At 33.8% G+C, this 13,605-nt stretch overlaps 1 protein-coding gene across 1 annotated transcript in view; it reads right to left on the bottom strand.

Moving 5' to 3' along the window:
• The window catches only part of dpyda.1 (dihydropyrimidine dehydrogenase a, tandem duplicate 1), a 167,202-nt gene that overhangs the window by 107,322 nt on the left and 46,275 nt on the right, over positions 1 to 13,605 (bottom strand). The window contains 2 exon segments of the mRNA XM_042752217.1: positions 3,149 to 3,215; positions 12,526 to 12,633. Coding sequence (XP_042608151.1) covers positions 3,149 to 3,215; positions 12,526 to 12,633 — 175 coding nt within the window.

Here is a 13,605-nt window from a genome sequence, read left to right as displayed (position 1 = left end):
TATTAGACAATGTTACTTAATCAAAAATGACAGAATATCATCAGCCATGGAAGAATTACATTAACTGATGTTACTTTATACAAACTGAAAAGATAAAAATGTATAGGCAGAAATTAATTATAAAGTATTGCAAAGTGTTATAATATAATATAATATAATATATACATGGCAGCAGACAATTCGGAATACATCTATTATATTATATTATATTACATTATATTACATTCACAATTTGACATCTTTTATATACATATATAATAAACATAATAAAATATAACAATATAAAACATAATATATCACACATTTTTTATTAATTTATGTTATGTTATACATTGAATGGGTCAAAACTATTTTTTTTTCTATTGTAAAAATCATTAGGATATTAAGTAAAGATCATGTTCCATGAAGATATTTTGTGAATTTCCTACGGTAAATATATCAAAACTTAATTTTTGATTAGTAATGCATTGCTAAGAACTTCATTTGCATGACTTTAAAGATGATTTTCTCAATATTGGGAATTTTTTTTTTTTTTTTTTTTTTTTTTTTTTAGATCAGATTCCAGATTTTCAAACAGTTGTTTCTTGAGACCAGGCATTGTCCTATCCTAATAAACCATATATCAATGGAAAGCTTATATATTCCATTTTTAGATTATGTATAAATCTCAATTTAAAAAAAAAAAATGTTTTGAAAAGGGTTTTGTGGTCCAGGGTCACATATATAAACAATAGATGCTCTGGTGACTGTGTACACTGTATATCAAATCATTTACATCCTGTTTTCAATGATATGTCTCCTTCAATAACAGACACCAACAAGCATGCACAGCAACAATCAGATTTCAGACAAACACTGAAAGAGAGAATTCTGTATAAACTCCAAACACCAGAGCCTACCCAATACTTCTAAGTAAAAGTAAATTGAGTTTTCCTCTTCCTCCTCATAACTAAGCTTTCGATTTCCTTGTGGGCGATTAAAGAGACTGGCTGAAGGGAAGTGATGTTAAGAACAAAGTTGTAATATCCTCCAGTGGGCTGGCAGGTCAGTTCAAAGACAGAGAGGAAGAGAGATTGGCTCCTACACTTGACACTGTGCCTGTAATCCTGATCGTCAACACTTTTTCTTGCTCTTCTTCTCTATTATTTTTTCCCTTTATCCCCCTCTAATGTCTAGAGTTCTCTGCAATTGTCTAGACCTCTTCAACAGCCTCACTTATCCTATTTCAACACGCACACACACACACACACAGAGACGCTAACAGTGAGTTGTTTTTCTTTCTCTCCTGTCTGCTCTGGAGAGGTAGTAGAGTGTGTCAGGCCTCTCATAGCCCTCAGAGATCATTCTTAAGTAAAGCAGCAACTCTCTCTCGCTCTCTCTCTACCCATGGGCATTCTCCTCACTGACAGATGCAAATTGCAAGGGTCCATTAAGCAAAGGAATCCACACTGGATAAAGGAGAGGATGGGGATTGTGGACCAGCACACTAGGATAGTCATCATTCCATCAGAATGACTCCCCATTGGTCTCTACTGCAATGGCACACATATCAGTGTTAGTCATTTGGTTTAACAAACTAAAAGGATTGTATATAGAAAAAATAATATTTCTGTCATTTACTAACCCTTATGTGATTCTAAACCTGTATGCTCTATGCTAACTGTGGAACACAAAAGTAGAATTTTTGAAGAATTGCTGAGCAGCTCTTGACACAACGAGCCAGTCCACTGTGATCAGGGAAATGTATAAATAAATAGAATCAGGAAAATTTATAAATAAATAGAATTATGCATGCATATATGTGTGTGTGTGTGTGTGTGTGTGTGTGTGTGTGTGTGTGTGTGTGTGTGTGTGTGTGTGTGTGTGTGTGTGTGTGTGTGTGTGTGTGTGTGTGTGTGTGTGTGTGTGTGTGACCCTGGACTTAAGTGTACATTTTTCAAAATTGAGATTTATACATCACCTGAAAGCTGAATAAATAAGCTTTTCATTGATATATGGTTTGTTAGGATATGAAAATATTTGGTCAAGATATTACAACTATTTGAAAATCTGGAATCTGAGGGTGCAAAAAAATCTAAATATTGAGAAAATTGCCAATTTATTCAAACGAAGTCCTTAGCAATGCATATTGCTAATCAAAATTATGTTTTGAAATATTTACGGTAGGAAATTTACAAAATATCTTCATGGAACATGATCTTTACTTAATATGCTAATGATTTTTGGGATAAAGAAATCTATAATTTTTATCCATACAAAGTATTTATAGCTATTGCTACAAATATACACTGGTGACTTAAGACTGGTTATGTGGTCTAGGGTCACACACACACACACACACACACACACACACACACACACACACACACACACACACACACACACACACACACACACACACACACACACACACACACACACACACTTATTAAATTAAAATAAAACATATTTTACACAAAATGTATTCAAATACTTTTTTTAATCATACTGGTGCTGACAATCCCAAAATAGCCAAATAAAAATTATTATTAAAAAAAACAATTATTTTAAATAAACATTGTTTTTTATTGTGCTTGTATGTGTTTGATTTTTTTTTTTCTTTGTCATCTTTAGCGCTTGACAGTCCCATAACATTCATATTTAGACACATTTTTGCAAAACATCTGTTTAAGTTTCTACAAAAGAATTAAAGTCATATCAGTCTGGAATGACATGAGGATAAATAATGACAATATTTTCAAGCATCCTCAATCTATTTTAATTAGCTGGTTTTTAATATAAGAAAATCAATGCAGAAAGCCTTGTGTTTGACTGTGTCAATCTCAAATGCAAGTTGCTGTTCAGTCTTGTGCTGGAGAAAGCAAGCAGCCTCATTACCGCTGATGGAGTGTGATTAATGGAATGCTGATGTTTGAATATTCGGCCGAGCGGGTGGGTGGGGGCGGAGCCTTGGCTGGAGTGACAGGAGCCGGATGCAGAACACTCCATCACAATCCAGCCCCTCTCCACCACAAAGAGATGGGGAAAAAAGAAAATGGAAAGAAAAAACAGCCAAGTGTGGCGAGGGATCAAATCATCTGTTAGCTCCAGTGGGCAGGCCTGCTAGATTACCAGCCAACTTTTCTAGCCATGTCAGCTGTTCTGGTACCAGCCCTCGATGGCCGTGGCCAGACCAATCTGATGAGACACTTGAGTGGGCAAGTAATTCATATTTCCTAAATGAAAGAACACAGACGGAAAAAAAACACCATCCCTCAGCATTTTTTGCGAAACTAAGGGAAGGTATGGTGCGGACAAAACTGTAGCTGTTGCTTGTGTTACAAAACGCAATATCTGCAATGTAGAAGTTCACTATGATGACCAAAAGAGATGAACATGGGCACGTCCGAACAAGACCGTCTGATTCCATTAACCGAAAGACAGCCACACACACAAACGCACAACAACCTCATCAAACACTTTGCGAAATTACACTTGCTGGCTTTCGTTCAAGTACACTATTTCCTGCTCCTGCTAAGAGGTGATTTTGTGTGCTTTAATTAACCTTGTAGACTAATTGCTAATAATGATAACCCTCTCCTGCTGCGCAGACCTTTCCTGATGTTTAACATGTTCCACAGATGCTGTGAGCAGGTCAGACATTGTACAATAGCTCTAATAAAACTGACGAAACAACCGGAGGTGCTACATTCAAGGTGAGGACAAACAACTTAGATTACATGCAAGAAAATTAAGAAATTATAGAACCAAATATTGAAGTCCATCTAGGTATAATTGCATTGTGGTGATGTTTGCTGAATAAATACATTTAATAATGCTTAGTAACCTAAACATAATGACAATCATATGTTGTTGTTTTTTTAATAAATATAATAAATGAAACCATGCTTGTATTCTTATTAATTCATCATTAGCCAAAATATAAAATGCATTTAAACACACAATCAGTATAATGCAATATAGTTACTATTTAAAGTATATGCATGAATATTTTACAAAAAAAACAGCCATGTGTATTTGTGTTCGGGTACACTTGACTGGAAAGTTTCTTGTCATGAAAGAAATGTTTATCTTGATTGATTGCAATTAGTTTTGTAGATATACGCAAATTTTGCCTAGACATTATTTTTTTTATTTTTTACAAAAATACAATTTTAATTGAAAAAAACTTTTTTGTGTGCGGGATTATTCACATGTCATTATAGTTGCGCCACCTCTACTACTGGGACTCCTGAAAAACTTTCTCATTCCGCGTTGCCCCATCAAGCTCTCACTGCTATCGTCTGCTATAAACAAGACGAACGTCAGTACTTCCTTAACAGACAACGAAACAGCCATGTCTTGGTTGTTAAAAAAGCTGTGCTCGTTCAAAACAGTTGCATTCGATCCTTCGCTGGCTGTGCTGATTTAAATCTAGTGGTTCTGTTGTGTTTGTGTCGCAAGTTCAGTGACGCACGTAAGGACGATTCTCTCCGGCCAATCAATGATCAGCAGAGTTTACATGTCACATTTTGTTAATGGTACGGTTCGCTTGGAACCTCAACTAAGGTGGTACTAAAAAAAGTACCAGGTACCAGGTACTGTACCCAGTGGAAAACCCCCCAAAAGTGAACCGTACCGTGCCGTACCATGCAATGGAAAAGCCCCATTAGTGTCATTGCAAACCTACGCGAGCCCCCAACGGTACTTTCAGTTTCGCTTTGTTTTGGTTTCTTTAGCTTTACATTTTTTTTCATTCTTGATCTGTTCTGCATAGCGATACATTTAAATGATCTGTTTTGGAGTGAGGGGAACACTATCATAGTGTTTATAATGTTTATACATTATAATATTTCACTTTATCTGGTATTATTTCTGGTGTTTCTGACATTATTACACTCTCTCCAAACGTTCCACTGCTCACAAAAGATTGGAGAGAGTGGATTAAGCAGTAGAACCAATCAATGAAAGTGATTTTGAACTTAAGAAAGCTGATTGGTCAATAACATGTTGAGGACCAATACATCTACAAATCATGCTCCAAATACATCTACATAAACCCACAATCGCTCTGTCTCGTATGCACGCATGCACTGTCACGATCTAATGTACTTGTTAATGCCGGATCTTTAAAAACAAATACGGGAACACAAAAATCTGACATTTTCCGAAACAGGATCCGGCTCAAATTGAGCACTGGTTGCAAGTGTTGAAACAGCAGGTTTTAGTTTGAGATAATTTGTGCTGTTACTGCAGGCTGGTCAGTGAGTAAACTCATAGCGTGGGTGGGATGAATCTCATTATGGTGAATTCATGTCACCTCCAGTCAGCTCTGGACACTACAGTATCTCTGTGACATTACACCTTGTTTTTTTAATGCAACCCTAATTGAAAATCATAGCGGGTCTGCCCTTTAGCAGCCTGATCTAATTAGTGGACTTCAAAATCATGTCAGAAAAAGTTCTGCTCTGTCACCAGCCCTGAACACGTTGTATACTGCAGCCCACCAGTAATTAGCAGGTCTGCTGATTACAGCAATTAAATGATTGAATTGTAACAATTTATATTATTAATCAACTGTTCATTTAACTACTTGAATGACAAGCTGTAATCACAAGTACCTGACCACGTCCATCAGTACAAGTGAATGGCCAGATGGAAACCCCACATCAGTTTTTAGCGCAACCGCTTCAGTTGAGTTTACCAGTGGAATTACACTAAAATTTATTAGAAAAGAATCACAAAACAAGTACAGTGATTAACATCCGCAATAAATGCAGTGCATTTTGCACACTGCTATTGGTCACAGTTCAGGGACTTGGCGAACAGATAATTGTATGGTTGAAATGAAGATGGTGACACTGACGCTAGTGACTCTCACTCTAATGGACGCGCGGTCTCTCTCTTCACCCTGTAATCACGTCACTAAGACCATCCAGGAATAATTTTGAGTTGTAACTGTGCGGTAATGACTTGCATTTGCTCCCAGAGGGCTGACTGCAGGAGCTCAATGCTAATCCATTCACACTCTGATTTAAGATGATTTCCATTTGGTAACAGCATAGAACTCGTTCAAAGCCATTCATCACCACACTACCATCAAAGACAAACACATACAATCTAAATACCATTACAACAACACACCAGTTTAAAACAAGTCTCTGACTTGCCTCAAAGTGTTGATGTTTTAAATAAATAAATAAACATACATAGATACATAAAAAAGAAAGCTATTTCCAAAGTGTGAAATAAAATTTCTAAATAAAAATGAAGTTACACTGTGCAATATAAAGGTATATTGTGATATTTAAACAAATTAAGTCACTATATATATATATATATATATATATATATATATATATATATATATATATATATATATATATATATATATATATATAGGCAAAGGTGATATAAAGTCATAAAGAAAATTTGCAATTGCAAGATATAGTCACATTTATGAGAAATATTGTAAAAGTAAATATTGTTATATAGTAATACTAACAAAGCCACCATCACTTTTACTTTTTTTAATGTGTGGCAGAGAAAAACACTAATATTTTTTACATTAATATTTTAATGTAAAGATCTACAATTATGTGTGGGATGGCTTAAAGAAAACTATTTTATATAAAAATGAACCATATACACATTTTAAAATAATGTACCAGTAATCTTCTTTGTTATAATGAGTTTTAATATTCTTAAGATATATGAATTTAATTAATATCATATTATATTATTACATGTAATATAGTTTTATATTATGTAATATTATTACATGAAAGCAAAAAACCTTCATATTTCAATGTAAATGAATTATAGCTGTCATTATATAATGTGTTAATGACTTCAGAAATGCATTTAATAATATCAACACATCATGTACCATATACAAACTGTAAATATATCAGACTAGCAATGTGTTTTGCTGTAATGAGTTTTAATATACAATTTTTTTTTATTATTTAGAATAGACTAGAATATAGAATATATTAGAATATATAATAGAATAGTTTTTGTATATACATGTGTATATGAAATGGTCAGTCTTTCAGCACCAATTGCTGATTTCAAGACCGTCTGTGAAAAAGAGTATATAAGTATATTAGCAGAGGACCTGGATTGCTTGGTCAAATTTACCCTTGTACACTTCACTACTTAATCAGAGAACGCTGGTGCTGCAAGACAGCCAAGCTAATTTCGACCTAAATCAAATAAATAAATCCCTGAAACAACACCAACAACATGGGCCTCATCCATTTGAAAATGGCAGCCGTTCAGAGCGCTGATGGGTTTACTTACAGCATAATGAGGCTCAGTCCAACCCACAAACACTGTGCAGAATCACTAAATTTACTGTGAGACATCGGGTGGGTCTGTTCCAATACCTAGTGACTATTCCCTACATAGGAAGCATCTTGTATAAAATTGGACCTGGCAAGTAACTGATTACAAATGCTCTGCCTATTTTAAACTGTAATTATTCTGGAGAATTCTACTTGAACAATAATCACATTTTGGAGGAGTTGTGTTCATTTGTAATAAGGAACATAAAATACCTGCAGGGTCCTTCATCAGAGAGCCAAAATGCACTGATGACATGTTGACATGTTAATTACTAGCTAACCGAATAGCAACACACATAATGGTACAGGCATTTAAAAGCATCTTAACCGCCCCTTTAGTACTCAAAATGCACATTTGGAGTGTGTTGGTCAAACAAAATCAAAACAAATCAAATCAACTTGAATCAAATCAAATCAAATAATTGCTTTAAATAAAAGCATTTCGAAAGTATATTTGATATTTGAAGGTAACTTAACCACATATTTAGTGCTGAGAAATGCACACTTACAGTGCATTGACCAAACATTTGCATTTTATATATTCTTATTCCTATACATATGTACACTTTTGTTTGGGATCGGTAGGAATTTTTAATGTATTTGAATATAACAAGTAATCAAAAATACAGTAAAAACAGCTATTTACTCCAGTCTTCAGTATCACATGATCCTTCAGAAATCATTCTAATATGATGATATGGTCATTTTTTTAAAGTGTACTTGAAAGCATAGTTCACAAAAAAGACACTCTAAATGTGCAAAAAATAATTTTTTTCATCTTTACTCAACATCATGTCTGTCCTATCTAGCATGACCTCTTTTCACCTGCAGAACACAAAAAAGAATACTTTCAAAGTCAACAGGGTCAAAAAAAATATTGTACACTACTGACTTGCATTGTAAGGATTAAAAAAAAAGAAGGCATTTGCAGGAAGAAAGTGTTGGACAGAAAAAAGAAAGGTTTGGAATACAGGTTTGGAACAACAAAACGGAGAGTAAATGAAGACAGTAATATATCATTTTTGGGTGAACTATTCCTCTAAGTATGTTTCTATTCTTAAAACAAGTGTGAAGTTAGTGCACATAACAACAACCAGCAAAGGTCACGTCTTTTATCCAACCATGAGATAATGAAGCAAGTGATTATGGGAGCTTTGTACCTCGTTAAAAAACATCAAGTGCAACTCGGCTTGGTGGAAGCACATCAGAAAGTTTACAGAAGATTTTCTCTCCGATTACAAAAAAAAAAAAAAAAAAATAGATGAAAAGCACGGTTGAATCAACTAAAAGAAGCCCACTGGCTTTGCGGAGGGAGCCGGTGGGAGGAATGTAGTCGTGCGGTGACAATTCTATTTTCTTATTACTACGTTTCCATAAATTGTCTCAGTTCACGTCAATGCACAATCGAGCGCTCTGTTCTGATTATGTACGCCTACAGGAGTCTTAAACTTAATATAGCTTATAAACAGCTTTAATGAGTTGAAGATGATGGCGGCCGTATTAGGCGAGCGTCTTCACTGGAGAGTGTAAACAGATGTGAATAATTACTGCACTTTACCGTACTTTATCCTAATGTGGTGGGCGATGTGAAGATCAATGTGTGAATCAGACTTAAAGGTGAAGTGTGTAATTTTTTCTGCGTTAAAATAGCTTCTATTTTCGCTTTAATGCACAGAGACCTGAATAGTGCAAACACTGTAGCTCTGTGTCACTTTGCTCCGGCTCAACCAATGGCGTGAGTCTGTGGGCGGGACTACTTGTTCAGAAAGCATTTTTTTTTTTACAGTTGCATACTGGCATTGCATTTTGTACTTTTGTGCACTTCAAAAATAATGCTAATAAGAAAAAGTGCACTTTTTAATAGAACGGGAACTTTCTGGACCAGTACTGTCCTAGCTACAGTGTGTCTCAAAAACATAATGGTGAAAAAAATAAGTTCCCTCAGTACATCTGACGCACATATTTCACAGCTTTGTCTAAATGGAGCTGATCATGACACGTTTAGCCGGCTGGCATCATTACCAGAGTGGAAGCGGGTATATAGCTCACCAGAGAGCCCTGTGTGTGAGTAGGACAATTGCCAGTAATCTCCCCCTGAAAGCAAAGGCAAGTCTGCAATAAATGAGAGTGGAAAGGCTTAGGAGCAGTGTCAGTGGTCTAGAGAGAGAGGACACTCTCACAGAGCTCTTCATAAATCTCTGCTTCACACTTCTCTCACACCAAATATTAATAAGCTTCACTCTGCTGCCTGATGTTGACTCTCTTCGACTTTCTTCCTTCTTGGTCTTCTCTTACTTGTAATCTTTTTTTCTCTAGTCTGAGAAGAAAAAATAAATTAAAAACAAACTTAAATTTAAAGGTTCCACTCAGAACTCCACAAAAGACTTTCTAAAGGAAAAAAAGTTTTATAGTTTCTATGTTAGTTAAAAGAAAAACTATATTCTAAGCATTCTTTGAAAATTGATGCTTCATTCCACTTGATCAATTGAAATGGACTATTTTCTTTAAGTTTAGGGTCCTAGAGACTCGCATGCATGCAAATAATTGTAATTTTGAAATTAACCTCTTTAAATTTGTAATATCTAATATGTAATATAATATTAGATAAATAAATACTACATTTCTAATAATAAAACAGTGGTTCCAAAAATATCTGGATATTTAAGTTTCATTTAATATATCAATTTTACTGCAAAGATCAGGGGTTTTCAAACTGTGGTCACAAAAAGTCAATGAAAAAGTTCAAAGTAAAGAAACAAAACAAAACGAAAAGAAACAAGACAAAAAAAACAAAAACAAAAAAAAACAAGAATTTTAAAACTTTGGTCACACAGTCAGTCTGTGGAAAGTTTAAAAAAACTGATCAAAAGGAAAAAATAAACAAAACAAAACCCCAAAACAAAACAAAAAAGCAGATTTAGTTTTTCAAAACTGTGGTCGCAAAGAAAGCCTTTGGGAAAGTTAAAAGTAAAAACTGATCAAAAACAAAACAAAGAACATGAAACAAAAACAAAAAGAATTTTCAAACTTTGGTCACACAGTCAGTCTGTGGAAAAGTTAAAAGAAAAATTGGTCAAAAACAAAAAAATAGATAAATAAAACCCAAAACAAAACAAAACAAAACAAAACAAAACAAAACAAAACAAAACAAAACAAAACAAAACAAAACAAAACAAAACAAAACAAAACAAAACAAGAACAACTGTAAGGCTTTGGGAAAGTTAAAAGAAAAACTGGTCAAAAACAAAAGTAAACAAAACTAAATAAAAAACCTCACTTATATATTATGGAAATATACAGTAAATTAAAAAAAGTTTTTATTTTATTTTTTTATTTTTTTTAGGAAGGGAGATCATATTTGGAGGTCCATGGAATTAAAAAGTTTGATTTCTGGCATTGATATCAAAATATCAAACCAAATGTATCACCAAATGATGCTACAAGCATATATTTAGTCTACTTTCTGATACTATCTCACTTTCCTTCTATTTCTGAGTCCTCACCTCCTCAGGAACTGCTCATATGTTGGTGAATCCCTTCCTGAAGATCATAAACACACGGCGGGCGCCGCAGCGCAGGGCAGAAGAAGTGCAGTCAAAGGCCGTGTCTCCAGCGCCCAGAACAATCACAGTACCACGGAGCTCCGGCAGAGCTCAGCGACAGCCACACATCCCTGAAACCCAAGAAAGAGGAGGAGGAGGACAAGAAAGAGTGAGAAAGAGAAAAAAAAAAACATGAATTCTGCCTATAGAACAATTCTCACTCAACGGCTCAGCAGATGCTTGTTCTAAAGCGCTGTAAAATTGCATCTCGGAGCCTCACAGCACGTCACTATCAAATTATTCTGCTTCCACGAGAGCCTGATTCACCTCATCTTTCTGTCTTTGTTTTTTTTATGATTTCATATTTTTCCGGAAATGTCCTTGTATCAGTAATTTCATACTTCACACCTGTCGTGGTACTGCTTTTATTTTTAGATGCAATAAGGGTGGCTGCACCTATACTGAATTCAGTGATTTCAGCTTTTCTTTTCACTATTTACTTTCTTACATAAAAATAGCAAACATAAATATAATAACAATAATTGTGTAGTCGAATAATACTTATATACAGTATGTATATATATATATATATATATATAGTATATATACAGTCTATGTATACAGTATATATAAAATGTGTTATTAAATGCTACTGTGTACATATATAATATAAAATAAAATTACAATACCGTATTACAAGTATCACAAAAGCATTTTAAATACATAAAAAAAAACTGCAAATTTGAGATATAAATTAATCTATATTATTTTTCTAATTTTATTATCATTATTATTTTCAAAATCTTTCAGAATATTTCTTGTGAGTAAATGCAATGCCCCTTATAACCTTTTACAGTTTAGGCTGTATTTGGCTGTAATGTCATGTGTAAAAAACTATTTTAACACAAGCCTTTTTGTCTGAAATGCTTGTAAAGATTCAGATGTTCCTATTTCATTAAATCCTTGGCCAACTGCCTTAATGCAGCAAGTTGCAGTGAGAGGCAGAACGGCACACTGGATTAAGATTTATTCATTACTGAGGTTTTATTCATTCAATCAAGTTCTTTCCCCAAAATTTCCATTTTCATTTGATTCCAATGCAATATTGTGAATCTAAACCCCCATTAATCTAGGGAACAGGAACAAAAACTTCTCATCTTCCTTTCTGTTCTTTTCGATTATTCAGATACACCTTCAGAAACAGCAGTTACATCTGGCACGGCAAACTATACCATGCACCATTTTTGGTCACCACCCCTTCTTCAAAGTATGCCAATGAATAAGTATATCATGACTGAAGCCAACACAAGAACAAACAAGATTATCTTCAGAAAGTCTCATCATGGAAAAAAAAAAATGTAATGCCAATATCCAGAACAGTGATTACTGCTCATAATTATGAACGTTTATAATTACAATATAATCCATAATTACTATATTCATGGTACTTCAATGCATTTCAAAGAACATACATCCAAAAATCTTGATAACAACAAGAACAAAAACTATTGGTACTTTTGGTACGTTTTTTTAGCAAATAATCTTAAAGTAAACATAGACAAGAAACTGGACTCAGGCGACCCTTATATGTGGTACTTCAGGAACACTTTAAATCATCAGATGTGACTTTGTGACAGACTTTTCAGATTGTTCACCTGGTTTACTGGCTTTCGTGACGAGAGGAAGAAAGTCCTTTGACGTGTAAAAACCCTGTTCTGTTGAGAGGCCATCAAAGAGCTTGTGCCTGTTAGCTTGAGGTAGACCTGCAACAAAAGAGACAGACATGAGCAAAAAGTAAATAAAAAAGTCCACAATAAAAGTGGACCTTATTTACTTTAAGACATGCTCAATTCATCAGTGCAAATGTTTTTCATCATAAGAAAATAATAATTATAATTATATAAATATTTAAAATATATTTATAAAAAAATATTATAATTTCTTTATTTCTTATTATTTACTAATTATATTAATAATACATTCATGTGCATTATATTATTAAAAATAAATTATATATATATATATATATATATATATATATATATTAATTAATAATATATTAATTACAAAAAAACAGAAAAAAACTTAAAATTATAATTTCTATATATTATAATAAATAACAAACACAAACAAAAACAAACACACACACACACACAAATAATTCACACACACACACACACACACAAAAAAACACACACACACACACACACACACAAACACACACACATATATATTAATTAATTTATCATTATATTTATTCATTTCTATATATCATTTGTAATGATAATGTAATAATATACACACACACACACTTTATATATATATATATATATATATTACACACTCACTCACTCACTCACTCACTCACTCAACTCACTCACATAGAGAAATCCAATTCTATATATCATATGTATAACAAATCACAATAATAGGTATCTGAGGTAATGAGGTGAAATCTCACATCCGCAGATACGCATTCCAATTTCTATTTCCTCCCTATGTTGACTTCTTCCTGCCTCTAATGTCTATTGTGCATCAGCTGCCCTTCCGAATGTTTGCCACTGTTTAGTGTCATTAACATCATTACACATAATCACACATAATGTAATTTTAGTGGTTTCAGTGGGAGCGATGTTTAGACATCAGCGTCAGGCCTCCGATGCCTCAAAACCCACAATTATCATCCATTCTAAAGAAGCCTGGACAAAGTGAGTTCTGAAAATCTTCTGTGCGTA

Source organism: Cyprinus carpio, chromosome B24 (assembly GCF_018340385.1).
Source record: "Cyprinus carpio isolate SPL01 chromosome B24, ASM1834038v1, whole genome shotgun sequence".
In the NCBI taxonomy this organism is placed as follows: Eukaryota; Metazoa; Chordata; class Actinopteri; order Cypriniformes; family Cyprinidae; genus Cyprinus; species Cyprinus carpio.
Note: the sequence above shows the minus strand (reverse complement) of the source record. Positions and strands in the feature narration are given on the sequence as shown.